The 15503-nt window shown below is 46.6% G+C and overlaps 1 protein-coding gene across 4 annotated transcripts; it reads right to left on the bottom strand.

Moving 5' to 3' along the window:
* Window positions 1-656: 656 nt before the first annotated feature.
* On the bottom strand, window positions 657-15286 carry LOC121330371 (inner centromere protein-like). Of its 4 annotated transcripts, none has more exons than XM_041276847.1 (19): window positions 13772-13859; window positions 12590-12737; window positions 12008-12118; window positions 11114-11745; window positions 9638-9683; window positions 9383-9434; window positions 9014-9134; window positions 8445-8487; window positions 8206-8332; window positions 6506-6640; window positions 6185-6196; window positions 5292-5401; window positions 4733-4853; window positions 4395-4517; window positions 3749-3885; window positions 3423-3552; window positions 3122-3181; window positions 1589-1733; window positions 657-1308 (listed from the first exon to the last, which is right to left on the bottom strand). In XM_041276847.1, exons 2-19 carry the CDS (start codon window positions 12727-12729, stop codon window positions 1094-1096), a joined length of 2460 nt encoding a protein of 819 aa, XP_041132781.1. In that variant the 5' UTR covers window positions 12730-12737; window positions 13772-13859; the 3' UTR covers window positions 657-1093. The 4 variants fall into 4 exon arrangements, with proteins under 4 accessions (XP_041132781.1, XP_041132779.1, XP_041132782.1 ...); XM_041276845.1 differs by lacking the exon at window positions 13772-13859 and adding an exon at window positions 15127-15286 and having other exon boundaries at window positions 658-1308; XM_041276848.1 differs by lacking the exons at window positions 6185-6196; window positions 13772-13859 and adding an exon at window positions 15127-15286 and having other exon boundaries at window positions 658-1308.
* Between the last annotated feature and the right edge of the window lie 217 nt (window positions 15287-15503).

The raw sequence follows: 15503 nt of genomic DNA, 5'->3' as shown, positions 1-15503 counted from the left end.
CCATGTTTCAGATTTCACAAAGTCACTGTAACTCAGTGTGTGTAAATGTATCCCTCCCTGGGAGTTACTGAAAGTCTGAGGGGTCATCTGTGCTGGCAAGGTCGAGGTGACCTCTGCAGGGTTTCTCACAGCAATGCAAGGCCCCCCAGTGGAGGATGAGGGAACTGCAGCTCAGACAATGGCTCCTGGAAGGCTCTGCGACAGTCCTGCGTGGGTCAGATTTAGGACCCGACCCGCTTTAATAAAGACCTGCAACACGACCCGAACCCGCAAGTGTTTGTCCTTTACTGACTGACTCGCACATGCATCTTTACCGTTCAGATTGAGTTTATACAATAGAGCGTGGCAGCTTTCTCTAGAGCTCTGGATATATTGTAACGTATTAACAATCTCAGCTTACTTTACTAAACATACCAGTCAGTTCCTTTCGTGACACCATTAAAGCTGGAACAAAAAAATCTCCCAACTCATCCGGTATAGAGGGTGGGAGGTAGACTTTTACTCCAGGGCTACTACAGTGGTTCTGAGCCCCGTGTGAAAGGGGTATTCCAGGTACTGTAATCCTGTACCTCCGACACTGCAGCAGACTCCTCCTTAGATCAAACAGAACAAAAAACAAACAAAAAAAAGGACACACTGTATTCAGATAAACTTTATTATTTCAGAAAAGTTAAATGGGGGGGGTGGGAGGGGTACAAGATGAACGAGCCCCAACGCTGCGCCTCACTATCAAACCCAGCCTAGCCTCTTCCACACATTCCTTCATTAAGAAGGTTGACAATCTTCATAAGAGAACAAGCAGGACCTCACAGCAAAGACTTTCCAAAATTCTCCAAACTAGCGCTGCGCTACTCAGTTCACCAGCACCATACATACACACAAAGCAGAGACCCATTTCACTAGAGAGGCTATGCATCTCACTTAAAAAAAATAAAAAAAATAATAATTCTATAGTGAATTGCTCTATTTACAGTCTAAACAAATACGACGATGCAGTGCCACCCCCCCACCCGAGGCGTGACACGAGCTTGATTAGCCAGAGCCCCGAGCGCAGGGGTGTCTTGCGGAGCAGTGGGTCCCCCCCCACATGCTGCTAGAACTTGCCGAGGGAGTAGGTGCCCATGCTGGTGGTGTTGCTGTGCCCCCTGGGAGGGGAGTGCCACACCGCAGAGCTGGTGCGTTTGAAGTAGCGTGGTTTGCTCTTGCAGAAGATTTCCTCCAGCTTGATTGGCAGGACCTTGCGGAAACGCCGCTCCAGATCGATGGGGTTGTAGTACTGGTGCATGACTGCCTGGTTCAGCCTCTTGCCTGGAGAGAACATTTAAGATATCAGTCCTGGAACTCATCTATTTTCAGAAGACTGAGGTCGACATGTTTGGATATCTGGGTTTGTTTTAAATCATTAAAGTTTCAACTAGAAGTGCAACAGTGAAACTACTTCTAGCCAAAACAGAAGTAGGTTTTATTTAAAAAGTTGAATAATACTTCTAGAATACAAACTCAGCAGTCTAGAGGTGAATGGCTTTTGAATTAAGTGTGGCACCACCTCTGCCCCCAGCCCCCTGAACTCCCCACAGGCTCCACTCACCCTCAGCCCAGGACGGGAGGGGTTTCTTTGGCTCCCCTTCGTCGTCCGTCGAATCGTCGCTGTTCAGATCCATACCATAATCATCGGTACCCAAATTCTGCATGTTGCCTCCCTTGGGAGTCATCTGGTAGGACTGGGGAGATTTCTAAACGTGGGAGGAAATGAAACCACAGCACACACATCAGCACTTCTGAAGTGACTAAGGTTGTTTGCAGACAGAACAAAGGCCGATTGAATTGTCTGAGGAGACGAGTCGCAGAACCAATGCTGGAATTGCATTCAGTTCGCTCTGACAATAACAGACCCAGAGTCCAGGCACAAAGATAACTGGGATAAACAGCTGGCCTCACAGACCCAGATTAAAATCAGTGACTGCCCAGTAACCAGGCATCTGTAAAACCAGCCACAAGCTTGCAATCCGAAGACAGACGTAGTCCGGAACATTAAACTAGCTGCCTCCTTCGTGTGCAACAGTCAGTGTGTGTGTGTGTAAGTGTGAAGTTGGAATTTCACCAGCACTTTGGGTTACCTTGTTAAATTCATTGAATGCAAAGTGGCAGACTTTGTACACTCCTAAACAAACCGTGCTCCAGCACACCCCACCGCAACGATATCCCACTCTCTTCTCATCAATACACCCCGACATGAGGATATCCCACTCCCTTCTCATCCCAGCACACCCCAACAAGAGGATATCCCACTCCCTTCTCATCCCCAATTCACCAGCAGGAATGCCTGTAGCTGAATCTGCACTGTGTGCTTGAGGGTCCCTTGCTCACCAGCTCTCAAGGGCCCCCTATTACATTTCTGGTCTCAATTTGAACAAAAATTACAAGCTAACCACCTCCACTCCTTTAAAGATGGAGGACACCCACAGCTCCCTCAGCGAGCGATGAGGATCAGACTTGAAGTGAAACAGAAACCCAGCCAAAGACGCAGCGAAACGAAGTGCAGTGGCAGTCAAGAGCATGAGGTGTGGACAGGGCATGAAAACCAGCCCCCCACATCTTCATTCACACAACTGACTCCTCTTCTTTTTTTACATTTTGGAATCGGCAATCATTTTCTCCCCAATTTGGAAAGCCAAATGAATTATTTCAACCCGGCTCACTGCTGCGTGTGCAGCCAGCCGCCCGCCATCCAGCCACCTCGGAGCTACAGCAAGGGGTGGGAGCAGAGCAAAGTAGCCAAGTCTGAAAATGCATGGTGCCGAGTGAAGCCAGGCAAACGTTGCTAGCAGTTTATATTTTAACAGTAGTTGCATGTAGCCTATACACTACAAATACAAAGCAAATATATGAACACAACCTACAGAAAACACAAACTGAGCACAATAACTGCAGAAACAGTTTCATTTTACAAGAAGCGCTCCTGCTGCCTTCAAACCAAAATTAAAAGCGCATTACTGTGCTGAGAACACCTCGTTTCCAGCCGAATATGGCTGCTCGTTTCCACTTTGCTAACCAAAGACATTCTAATTTCCGTGGGAGTGCGTTTACGAGCGGTGCAAGGTAGAGAGAGATGGTTTCTCACCTCAATGTTGATCGTGACGTTGAAGATCTTCACAGCCACTTGCTTCTCCTGCAGGTCCAGCTGGACAGAGAGACAGGGGAGGAATCAAAACGCAGGGTTAAAATAGTCAAATGAAGGCCAAACAGTGAATTAGTGAGAGGCCTTTATACAGCAAAATGGAGTATTTGACCAGTTTACTGTCAACATGGCCTAGTGGAACAAGCTAGAGAATTACTGAATCCTGAAACTACTAGTGAGCGTGGTGCACACACACACACACAGCTGAGTTTCAACAGAGCAGACGGCTTTGCTGCAGAGCTACCTTTCTCCTCTCCTCCGCCTCCTTGTGCAGCCTTGCTTTCTCCTCCGCTGCCTTCAGCGCAAGCTTCTCTGTGGCTGCGCGTACCACCTCCCTCTGCAGGGCATCTGCCTTCTCCTTCTCCGCTCGCTCCCTGTAACGGGGGAGAGAAGAACGAACAAGAGTACAGGGGACAGACAGCACACAGACACAGCCTTCCCCACTCGCAGGGAGCTATGGAAGGTATACTGATTAGCTGTAGCAGTGCATCAGTCACCCCCCCTCCCCCACCCCCCTCTGAATATCTCTGTGGAAACAGAGAGAGACGCTCTCATCTCCTGCAGTCTTACCTCTGTGCCTGGATCTTCTCCTGCTCCCTCTTCCTCTCCAGCTCCAGCAGCTGCAACCTGCGCGCCTCTGCCTGCTTCCTGCATCGCTCCAGCTCCTCCTCTTCACGCCTCTTCAGGAGCAGCCGCTCCTCTTCCTCCTGCAGAAAGAGCAACGGCTTGAAGCAGCCAGCAAATTTCTGCATCTCGCAGCATTGTGTGTCTTTCATTAAGTTTAGCAGGGACTGACAGAATACAGCTCCCACTGCAAAGCAGTTTGATCCGTTCCTGGTTTTACTATGAAGACACCTACGGTCGATACCAACACTGTGCCTAAATCAAGCTTGTAGCAAAAGTGGGTGAAATGGCTACGTACAGTTACTGCTGTACAAAGACCAAGTCAAAACATCTATATATTCACAAGCATGTTTCTGATATTGTGACATCTACTACAAGTTAAATATTTGGCTAAAATTTAGCACGTATTAAAGATTGTACAAATAAACCTGTAGACTAATCTGAACCCAGCTAGTCTGCACTGACCTACGATCCAGACCACGGTACTGGTGAAATACAGAAGGAATGTAAAGGACAGCTCCAGACTTGTCATCCCTTTCCCTTGCAGCAGTGCCTAAGCTGGACTGCATGTCCTCCTGGCGATGGTTCTTACCGCAGCCTGGATCTTGTTCCTGCGCGCCTCCTCCTCCTGTCTGCGCCGGCTCTCCACCTCTTCAGTCTTCTTGGTGTTCAATTTCCTCTTCGCCTTCTCCTCTGCCAGCCGCTCCTCACGCAGCTAGAACCCAAATTATAAAAAAAAGATAACCCTATACACAGTTGGGATAAGACACAGCTCAGCATTTTACAGCACAAGTGAATTAAAAAACAGCAACCTCTCTCCATCCTCAAAGTCCAAAAGATTATGGCACAGACGAAGCCCCCCCCCCCCTTGTGAATCTGGGGGTAAAGCAGTCCCAATGAAGTGATTTGTACCCCAGTGGCTGAGCTCACCTTGTCATTCTTCTCATCAAACTGAGCAAGCTTTTGCTCAACCTTCTTCTTCTTCTCCGCTTCCTTCTGCTCCTCCCTCTCTCGAGCCTCAGTCACCTTCCGCAAGCGATCCTCGCGCTTCCTGAACAGGGAGGGGAGACAACTCACTGGAGCAGCGATTATCCCGCCCATAACCTCTCACTGGAGCAGCGATTAAGGATGGGGGGGGGGGGGGGGGTGAGGAGAAGTGACCTCGTCGCCAACTCCTTCTTAAAGGGCAGGGATTAACTGCCTCCCCTCTACCTCACTGGAGTCAGCGACCCCCCCCCCCCCCCCCCCCCACTGGAGAATGACCTTAAACCCCCCCTAACCTACCCCCAAATAAACGGTTTATTTAAAAACCATACCAGGGAATATTACTGGTTTGCATCCAATTACTTGTAGGGCAAATCCTAGGATAACCACAGACAGGTGGTAGAGGCAATCCAGGGCAATTCCCCAGAGGTGTAAAGGTGGATAAAATGTTTAGTGTATCCCCAGGTGAATCTCTCAGTGTGGACAACCCTCGCCCCCTCCTCACCTCTTCATCTCCTCCAGCTTGCGTCTCTTCTCCTCCTCCATCTTCTTCTTCCTCTCAACCTCCTGCTCCAGTTTCTTCTTCAGCACCTCCAGAAGCTGCCTCTCTTTCTCCTGCAGAGACGCACACCGCATTACAGAACAGCACACCAAGCAGAGCCGGCCAGCCACAGCCCGGCCAGCCACAGCCCCCCCCCCGGCGTGAAATGAAACGAGGACAGAAGAACTTGCTAACGATGTACAGAAACACACAACAGCTCTGTGAAGGCTGGTGCTGAATCTAGGCAGCGATCGTGTTCGCCAAGTAGAGTGCGACATGAATGATGAAGGGTCCTGCTAAAGACCATCAAGACTGGTATTAAAAAAAGGTTTGTGCTGTAAACCACAAAAAGCTCCATCCCAGGTGCGGCCTATCCCAGTAAAGAAGATTGTGAGAGTCACTGGCACTAGAATCCAAGGAAGAACCCTGGTGCCCCCCAAACCCAGGCTGGGCACCTGGACAGCGCTCCATTGTTATAAAGGGCGGGTTGGCACTGTAATGCCTTTCCACCAGCGCGGGTTTTCTCATTAGAAGGTAGAACATTAATTGCAGAGTCTCTTGCCCACATCGTTAAAACGGGAGCGCTACACTCCCAGGTACAAGACAAGTGCCACCCACCAACACAGCATTTAAGCTTGGGCATAAACTAAAACAAAACTGAACTGCCCCAGATCTGAAAACAGGCAACAACTGCTGGAGATTTGTAGTGAAGACACGTTTAAAATCACAAGTCACACCATCGACGTGCAGGCGATGAAGCTGAGCTTAGACTGCAATGCAGAGTTCTAGTTTATGCCCATGAAGACTGGAAAGTGTGTCAAAATATCCCTTAAAATGAAAAGATCACAGGTACTTACATCAGAGACAGTCTGCAACGCAAAGGAAAAGTCACATCAGTTACTTATTAACCCTTTCCGGTCCGATGTCGGACCAGGTCTGACATTACAATTTTCCCTTTCCGGTCCAATGTTAGACCAAGCACGGATGTCTAGTCGTTTTTTCAAGGTCTGGGGAGGGGGGGTGGGTCAGATCTGAGCAATACACATAGCCCCTGTACCACAGAGATAACACTGACAAACAAAGATAGCTGTTTCTGCATCTGCCTCCCCAATCCCTCCTAGACTCAGAGCGTGAGTTCCAGTTTCTCCGCAGGGAGCAGAGCTGCCCACACAGCTCACCTTGAGGTCCACCTTGAGGGGGGTGGTGCGCTTGATGAATGACTTGACGGTGGAGCGGCCGACAGAGAGGGGGGTCATGAGCAGCTGGTTCTTCTGCACAGTTTGGAGGAAGGACTTCATGTGGGGCTTCATCACCTGGAGAGAGGCAGGACAAGGTTACACCAGCCCAGTGCTTACACACCATCTACTCCACGGGCAAGCACAGCAGCAGCTGCTTAAGGGGGTGGGGGGGTTCATCCAGGCAGGCAATGAATGTCAGTGAAGAGAAATAAAAAAAAGTGATCCTTACCTAACCAAGTGGTACAAATGTTAAACTGTGATGCTGTTAGAAACAGCTCCCCCGGTGGACAGAAAATACTCATGCAAAGACGCAGCATGGGAAATTGTAAAGACCCGGTCACACCTGGAACGGTAACGATTTCTAAAAATCATTCCAGTTCAAATGAAGGGAGGTGGTCACACCACAACGATAACGATCATTGTAAACGATAGCTATCGCTTCGATCGCTTTCAGAGCGATTTTTTTTCCTGCTACAACGATAAATGTTCCTGGTCAATCAGGACTATTAAAAGTGACATCACCTACTTGGTGTTTTTATATATTATTTTGATCACAATAAACAGTAAATCCACACAGTGAAATGATTTACTACAGAGAAGACTGCCCCCCAGTGTTCCACCTCAGAAAACTGGTTCTAGTATACATCAAGGAATTATTTATTTTTTTAATTAATATGTTATAAATTATTTGATTAACAGCCATTAATGTATAATTACCGCACAAGCACGATGCATGATCCTATACGCTCCAGAAAAGCACCTCAGTCTGCATATTGTGGGGTTTTATTGCTTTAAAATATGCATAATTTATGGAGTATCATCATATTCAGTCAGGTGTAATCAGAGATACAGACCATGCTCTTATTACTTTAATGGGAAGTGCTTGTTCCCAAGGCGACCGTGCCCTTCCTTGAGGCAATACCCATGAGCACTTGCCTATACCAGCGAGTGTGTGGAACTCCTCCCTGCTCTAGTATTCTATGTACCCACACTCGTCTTCCATCTCCTACGCCTTCTGTTGATCCAATACAACAGGAGTATATCTTACTTTCTCATCACTGTCTCTCATCTTGCTGGAAAAAGTAGGCGTGTACTAAAAAGTTGATTGGCATTTGCTGTACAATATATCTGAGCCCTTTTTCATTCTGGTGTGACTGCTCCGTAAACGATTTATCGTTATCGCTCCAGGTGTGACGGGGGCTTTATGCAATTACAGAGCAGGTTCATTTCAAATAAACTGCAAGAATGTAAAATAATCTTAAGAGTGATTGCAACAGGACTGCGAAACACCAAAACCAAGCTGAAATTAAATATCTCACTCTTCCCCTGCCGAGAGAGATACCATATCACCCACCGCAGCCCTTTTAAACTTCTTGAAAGCGTTACCTTCTCCACACATCTCCCCGAAGAAGCACGGCGCCACAATACTCTGCAGACGCCGTATTCACCTGCTTCGTGCTCCCAGTTTAACACGTGGATCCCTCCCTAAACGAACCCTGCAACGGCTGCCTAGCACGCTCTGCCTAGCACGCTCTGCTGGGACGTTTGATCACAGCACTTTATGAACAGCAAGCGCCTTGATACACTGTTTGGAACGAGCGAGCCTGTTTGAAACAGCCTCCGTGTGAATGCAGCCTTACATTCTGGGTCCTGCTGGGAGGGGATGGGGTTTTCTTCTTGGGGCTGGCTGGGCCCTCGTCCTGCTGAGCCCCTCTCCCAGTACTGCTGTCCACCTCGTTCACAGCACGCTTGCAGCTGGGCTTCTGTCTACAGGGAGAGGGAGAGCAGCGCAGAGCGAGCAGGGGTGTTAAGAGATGAAACAATACAATACTGGCTAAAAACGTTTAAGCACTGCAAGGGATGGAAATAAACACTTTACCCAAGGCCTGTTTGAGCTTCGCCTGTCTTCTCCGGATTGCAGTCTACAGAAAAAAAAAAAAAAAAAAAAAACCCAGTAGCTTAGTATGCTGAAAGCATGTCTTTCTTTGTGGAGGTGACTGCAGTATATTTTATGGTCATTATCCACATACAGATTTACAGCTTTTGGTTCCGGACCGTTACACAGTGCTGTCCTATGCTAGAAAGTCCAGAGAATTTGGGGGTACACAGATGTGCAGTCCAGGTGCTGCTGAATCAAGGGCACGCTAAAGCCCATGTAAAACTAGTTCGTAGGGCTGACAAAGAAATTTGCACCAGGCGAGTTCAATTCACAAAGCCTAAACAATCTTGTGGAAACTGCTGCTTGAAAACGTCACCCTGCAGCCCAAAAAGCTGCCTGCCGTTTTGTGGGCTCAAGGCAGGAGAAAGCCTCGGATCAACAGTTTAAAAAAAGAGAAAAAAAAAAAGCAGCTTTTCTCAGAAAGAGAGAGAGAGAGAGAGAGAGAGACAGAGAGACAGAGAGACAGAGAGAGAGAACATCAGTGGGACAGGAGAGTGTGGTTCTGGCACCTTCCAGTGAAGGCAGGGTCTGTGCCTCCAGGCTGGACTCTGGTGCGGCCTGGGACTCTGCCTGTGTGCTGCTCCTGGTGGATGACCGGGTGAAGCGACGTTTGGGAGGGCTGTCGACGATCTGCAGAGTCAACTCGCACATTAAATAAACAAGACATAGCAGGAATAGGTGTGACAATGGATTGCGGGGTGTACATATTTTCCATGAAATTATTTGTACAGAATTCACAAAACATAAAATGTAACACAAGTTATGTCATTCCACCTCCCTTTGGTTTAGCAGAATCGTTCAACAATGGCATTGGTGGTGAGAACTTTCACAGCAGCACAGCCTCCAGTTCTATGCTGAGCTGAAGAAAGCCTGCTTACCTCAATCACTGGGATGGGAGTCTCTGGGGTAGCAGCAGGCATAGCCTCCTCACTGAAACAGGGAGAAAAAAAAAAATCAGAAGAAAAAGGAAACATTGTTGAATAGTTAAAAAAAAAAAAAAAAAAAAAAAAATTCTATATAGCATATTCTCATTCAGGGATGCCCAGCAGGTTTTAATCCCATTGAGATCCAATTGAACCCAGAGTAGAAGGTATACAGACTGTTTTAATACATTACATTAATTACACACTCACAGCTTCAGCTCTTCCTCCTCTTCAGTGACCCCACTGTAGTTTTTACCTGCAGGAAGAGCAGAGACAAAAGCAGGCTTAGTAAACTGAAGGCACAGGCAGAAACACTGGTCTACTCAACTCGAGTCCCTTCACACTGGAACTCCTACCTGGGTCCGGACCCAGGTCACAATCCAGCGTAACGTGAAACCACGTACCTGGGTCCCAGAGACCCACCTCAGGATGGGGGCCGAGGCGCTTTGACCGGGCTGAGCGAGACAAAATGACAAACAGCCATGCCTGTGTGGAGGTTTCACTTCTGCAAGGAATGCTTGTGTATTTTATTTTAGGGCTGCGAAGCCTTCGCAGGTTCGGAACACGTTCCCGAAGGAAGTTTCAAACCTTCAATGGAATTAACTTGCTGGTGATGTCACCATAGCCACGTGTTTATATTCAATTGAAAATCCTGTTTTACAGGTCATCTATATAAATGGAATAAAACACACAGTTTAAGAGTCTGTTATATAAACAGTAATCATGTTATTAAAATAAAAACACACGTTTATTTACACACGATTGCTGCCGCTCGCGATATATACAGTAAGCTTGCATTGCAGCAACATCAACTACAGCAGACTTGGGCAAAACAAAACTAACAGTCACCGTTCCAAGCAGTTATCAGATCAGTCACATTTTACTACTATCAAAAACAGCAATAATAATAATAATAATAATAATACTATGAACTTGCGCTTGTGACCCAGAGACTGGTTGTGCTTCATGATGCAGCCTCAGTCTCTTGCACAGTTTGCATTCAACTTCGTCTGGGCATTTAAAAAAAATAAATAAATAAATCCCAGACAGCAGAGGGGTTTCAGGGGCTGCTTTCAATAGAGCAGAGCGCTGTAAAGCGCTCTGCTGTCGAGATGAGGAAATGAAAGGTTTGCCTCTGGATAACACGAGCTGGAGGAGGGAGGGGCGGACGGTGCTCAGTTTTCTAAATTAAAATTATTAGAGTTAGCGTATATTTTGTATGTTTCAAACATTCTACCGTAGCACTTCTCTTACACTGTCTCATACACAAGGTATTCAGCATATATTTTACTGAAGCACTACAACCGCTATAGGTACCCCCCAGGTCCTGACCCAGGTAGAGCATGCTAGTGTGAAAGGTGCTTTAGTTTCCTGTAGTGTTAGCTTAAGGATGCAAAGCAACCAAGGTCTTATTGGTGTTGCCTGTTACCAAACCCTAACCCTGCTGACAGCTCAACGCCTATTAACTGTTGAGAAGTCATCTGAAATGCTGGAATGAGTCTCTTAAGCCTCTGTTGCATTTCAGTATTTTTGTTGACGCAGAAATGTGTTTAATGTTTCACACCAATTTAACTGCATCGTTCTCCATTTCTTTTTAGAAAAACTTTTTTCAAAAAATGGCCAAACAAAGCAAACAAAAAAACCCAAAGAAATGATCTAGACAGGATTGCCCCACCCGATACTCACTGCTCACAGCGCTGGAGGCGGAGGACTCCAGCAGAGCCGCCTTCTTGAGGAAGGAGCGGCGGCTGGCCCTGCGCAGGGACTCGCGGGTCATGCTCTCCCGGATGCTGAGCAGCGACCGCTGGCCCCCGATCGAGCGCCTCACTGAGGACCGGGAAGCCCGCTTGTGAGACTTGGGGGTGTCACCGGTCTCGCACCCTGACGCCCGCGCCTCGCTGCCCTCCACGACAGGCAGCTTTGAGACACTGTGCCCCGAGTCCTCGCTGTCCCCAGACACGGGGGCTCCCACTGCAGGTACACCGAGAGAGGATGCTCCCGGAGCAGGCAGCAGCCTGGAGATCGTGGTGGAGGCAGATATTTCCCCCTCCTGCTGGGCTAGCTCTGCAGACCGGCGCTCCACACTGCTGATTTCCACCAGGGGGACTCTCCTCTCCGCCAGGACTACCCCTGCCTGGCAGTCTGAAGGGGCCTCCTTGGCAGCCTGGACTGCCTTGCGGGTGATCCTTTTGGTCCTGATCCCATCTGTCTCTGACCCCTGCTGCCCTCCCTGCTCCACCTCCTCCGACAGCAGGCTGAGGACCTGCACCTTCTTCACAGAGGAGCGGCGTACGTTGCTCCGTCTGCCTTTGGAGATTCTGGACAAAAAGAGAATAAAAAGGTATTTAGAAAAATAAATTAATAAAAACAGATCTTTGCATGCTAATTCAGAGGGCTACAATGGAAAGGAGTAGATTAACAACTTTGAGCAAATAATCAAAACTTGACAGCCAGGCCTCCACAAGTTAAAGGCTAGTCTAGCGGACCAACCCCCTGCATCCCAGACTGGAACCCAGGCCCACAGAGAAAGGGGAAAGGCTGGTCTAGTACATCAACATGAACACACTGATGGCTCCTTACCGCCTCTTGTTGGGGTTCTGGGTCCCATTCCCACCCACAGACAGCCTCTTTCGGCCCTTTCTCTTCTGGGAGGGGGTCTTGGGCATCAACTCAGGCTCAGAATTGAAATCGCTGACAGAGAGAGAGACGAGGAAGAGGTTAATACAATATTCCATGTGCAAGGATGGCCAGGACCTGATGTGTGGTAAAATAAAACGAGTCATTATTTACTTTGGTAAAGCAAAAGGGACATGGATGATGCACTGTATTTATACCAACAAAAAATTCTATTTACTCATTCAAGAATAATGTTAAATGTTAATGTCGATTCATGTTAAAGTAAATAAAAACAACAATTGGAAAAGGAGACGAATGGATCAAGGACAAAAACAAAACACAGGAGAATATAAAATTACACACATTACAATGACGCCCACACAGAAAACACCCAATAGAGCCAAATCTCAATTCAAACATTCTGACCAGAAGTCTTTCATTAAAGACACAGAAAGACTTTACACTGAAGACATCTAGAAAGGCTTCTCGTGGAAACGCTTGCCGTTGCTTCACCAGGTTTCTCTGCAGAGCCCCAGCACCCTGTACCTGCAGAACATCTTGCTGGCTTCCTCCTGGATCTCCAGCAACCAGACCATGTGGTGGTTCTCCACGTCGCTCAAGTACTCGTTCAGCTTCAGATTAAACACCTCCAGCAAGGAGCTGGCATCCTTCGACAGAGCGTCCATGGCTCCCCCTGCAGACCATCCACACACACAGACACCATTACAACTGGGATTAGTCACGGTTCCATTAAACCATTTGGATTACATTCAAAGATTAGGTGGGTTCAAACTGAACACCTCCTCGATATGCAGGAACTCAAGAGAGAAATGCTTTGAACAGGATGCTGGAATTTGCCCTTTCCTTTTTCAGATTGCATTAAAAAGATCAGATGAGTTAAATCTTGTGTGTGTGTGTGAGAGCGTCATGCAGGAGCTCCTCTCTCACTGTCCCAGTGAACACGGGGTCACATGGTAACCCTGATTAAAAGCCATCCAAAGAGTATATGGAAAACGCCAGTCCCTGCATGCATCTACCCAAACAAGAAGCAACAGTTCATTACATTTAGCAAGGAAGTCCATGCTCCTTGTGGGCAACATTATACTGCAGCTTAAAGGAACGACAGCCTAGCATATAGTCTATTTGTGTTATTGCATTGTATCTTGAAACCTGTCCAATCACCCGGCTAAACATACCTTCACCACTCCTTATCCACAACAGCCCTGCTCTCCTGCAGCTCAACATCTCCCTGTCACTGCACTGCCTCCTAATGCTAGCTTCAAGTGTCTACCCTTTCTGTAGAAAAGCAAGCAATAGACACGTCCACAGCACACACTCTGGGTTGGGTTTCCAGACAGGAATGCAAAATATAGCATCCAGCGATACACAAACAAGTGTTACTTTCTAGACTTGGAACATTTGCTCTTGGTTACGCCTAGTAGGAGGCAAAGAAAGAAATAAATTATGGGGATTCTCAAAATCCAGTACATGACATCTTCATCAGAATAGCCCCCTAGCCGGAGCCCACGTTAACTACAAGAGGAGGACGCCTGGCATCCTTGTTCGACTAAAGGTTTTCTATGAAATTGCCGACCCAGGCCGTGTTTGAATTCGGGGATGTCCGAACAAGCCTCTCCACATCAACACACCGCACCTTCCATTCAGGTGTTGCAGATAAGACACCTATAAAAACTGAGGAAGTGGGGCTCTCCAGGAATGACACTGTACCATTTCTGTCGAGATTGCCATTTAATGGGAACGCTGAACCCAGGGTCCGTCCTGCAGATGCACCTTTGCCTTTAACAATAAGGATTGATTGCGCTTCTACCAGACCAGGTCAGCGGCGCATTTTTGGGTGAAAAATAAAATCCTGGAACCACATGACAGCTGTGTTACGTCTTTGACAACATTTAACCAATCAGAGGGTTGAAGGGGCGGGTTTTGTGTTAAGCTCTTTGAGAGGCTGCAACGTTAACATGACTGCTAAAAAAATAAAATAATTTCAAAGCAAAAATAGTGATAATGAATGCAGGGTTTTCAAAACAAGTCGGCGAAATCCGCCGCCTAATACTATATTTCCGCAGGCTACTTTATTAAATATTGATTATTTACGGGTATTATCACTGTGTATTATTGTACTGTAAGGTTATATACAGTACATAATAGCGAATTCATTTTGTTGTGATATCGTGAAGAATATGTACCCAGTTGCTTGAGAGAGATGTTCGGGGTTCATTTATAGAGGGGTACGCTTTTAAGAAGAAAGGCATGACGGGATATCAGCGGAACACTTGTCAGCTGACATACAAATGGTTCAAATAAACAGCTGCATTCAAAAAGATACAGAGCAGCGAAAACCAAAAACAAAGAAAGAAAACTATTTAAACGGCTAATCAGCTCGATAATTAACCCTAAAAATGGGAGTGAAAAGGTTACAGGTTTTTTGTGAACTCCAATGTTATCTTTCCCCAGTCACATCATAGAGTGCTTAATTAAGCACGGTAATTTACCAGAATAAATAAAAAAAAATAAAAAAAACATAAAATGCGCAACCAGCTAGTCAACGAAAGACAATTCATTATGCAAGTTCTTTATCGTATTATATATTTAATGCAAGGCAAGTTTACTTTTCCGTTGAAAGTGCTCCAGGCTATAATGTTCTGCCGCCCGGCTGTACAGAAGTCCGGGACGGGACCAGATATTATAATTATTATTATATTATTATTGAAAAACGCAGTAGGATTGTTATGAACTTGCAGGGATATTGTAACTCTGACGGTTCAACGACAACACATGATTTTAAAAAGCGAATCCTCCATTCAAACGCTTTCTGTCTCCAGTCTCCCACAGTCGCCTCGTTGTTAAAAATAAATACAAGAAATACAGCCGCAACATATAAAAAAAAAAAAAATCACACAGAAACAAATATTACCGCTCACAAAATACCCAACCCTGACAAACACATCACAGTGTCAGCTGTTTAATTAGCATGCGTTAAATACCCCCTTATAGCTCTTAATTCGTGTATATACAACTGGGCTAGATCTGCCCAACAAAATGCAAAATACTCCTTCAAAACTTACCTTAATCTTAAAAAACACAGCGTTTCACTCAGTGCCTTTACTTCCTTTATTTTTACTTGATTACGCTATTAATTTACATTTAGTCTTTTTTTTATTCTTATTAAATGTTAGATATTTTGTTTATTTATTCTCCCTCTGGTACTGTAGCACCGACCCGCTCAAACCGTTCACAAATTTAAATCTTCCTGCGCGGCCAATCGGGGTATTGTATATGTCGTGACGTCTCTCAGAAGGGGCGGGGAAAGTGTCGTTAATATTCTCGACGTCATGAAGAAGAGTAATGGGTGATTTTCATTTTGGATTTTTGCACGGTAGGAAAGCACCGTGATTGCTCAAGGTACTGCAGCTGTAAAGTGCGTTATGGCAATGTACCCCAG

The sequence above is a fragment of the Polyodon spathula genome, chromosome 17 (assembly GCF_017654505.1).
Source record: "Polyodon spathula isolate WHYD16114869_AA chromosome 17, ASM1765450v1, whole genome shotgun sequence".
NCBI classification, from domain to species: Eukaryota; Metazoa; Chordata; class Actinopteri; order Acipenseriformes; family Polyodontidae; genus Polyodon; species Polyodon spathula.
This window is presented reverse-complemented; position numbering and strand designations above follow the sequence as displayed.

Bases quoted from the DNA above. Each gene is read 5' to 3' on its own strand.
- LOC121330371 (XM_041276845.1), bottom strand. From the start codon at position 12,729: ATGGACGCTCTGTCGAAGGATGCCAGCTCCTTGCTGGAGGTGTTTAAT. The intron at 8,333-8,444 runs GTAAAGTGTTTA...CTCTCCCTGTAG, and splicing joins GAAGCTCAAACAGGCCTTGG to ACAGAAGCCCAGCTGCAAGC. The intron at 4,854-5,291 runs GTGAGGAGGGGG...CTCCCTGTTCAG, and splicing joins AAGCTGGAGGAGATGAAGAG to GAAGCGCGAGGATCGCTTGC.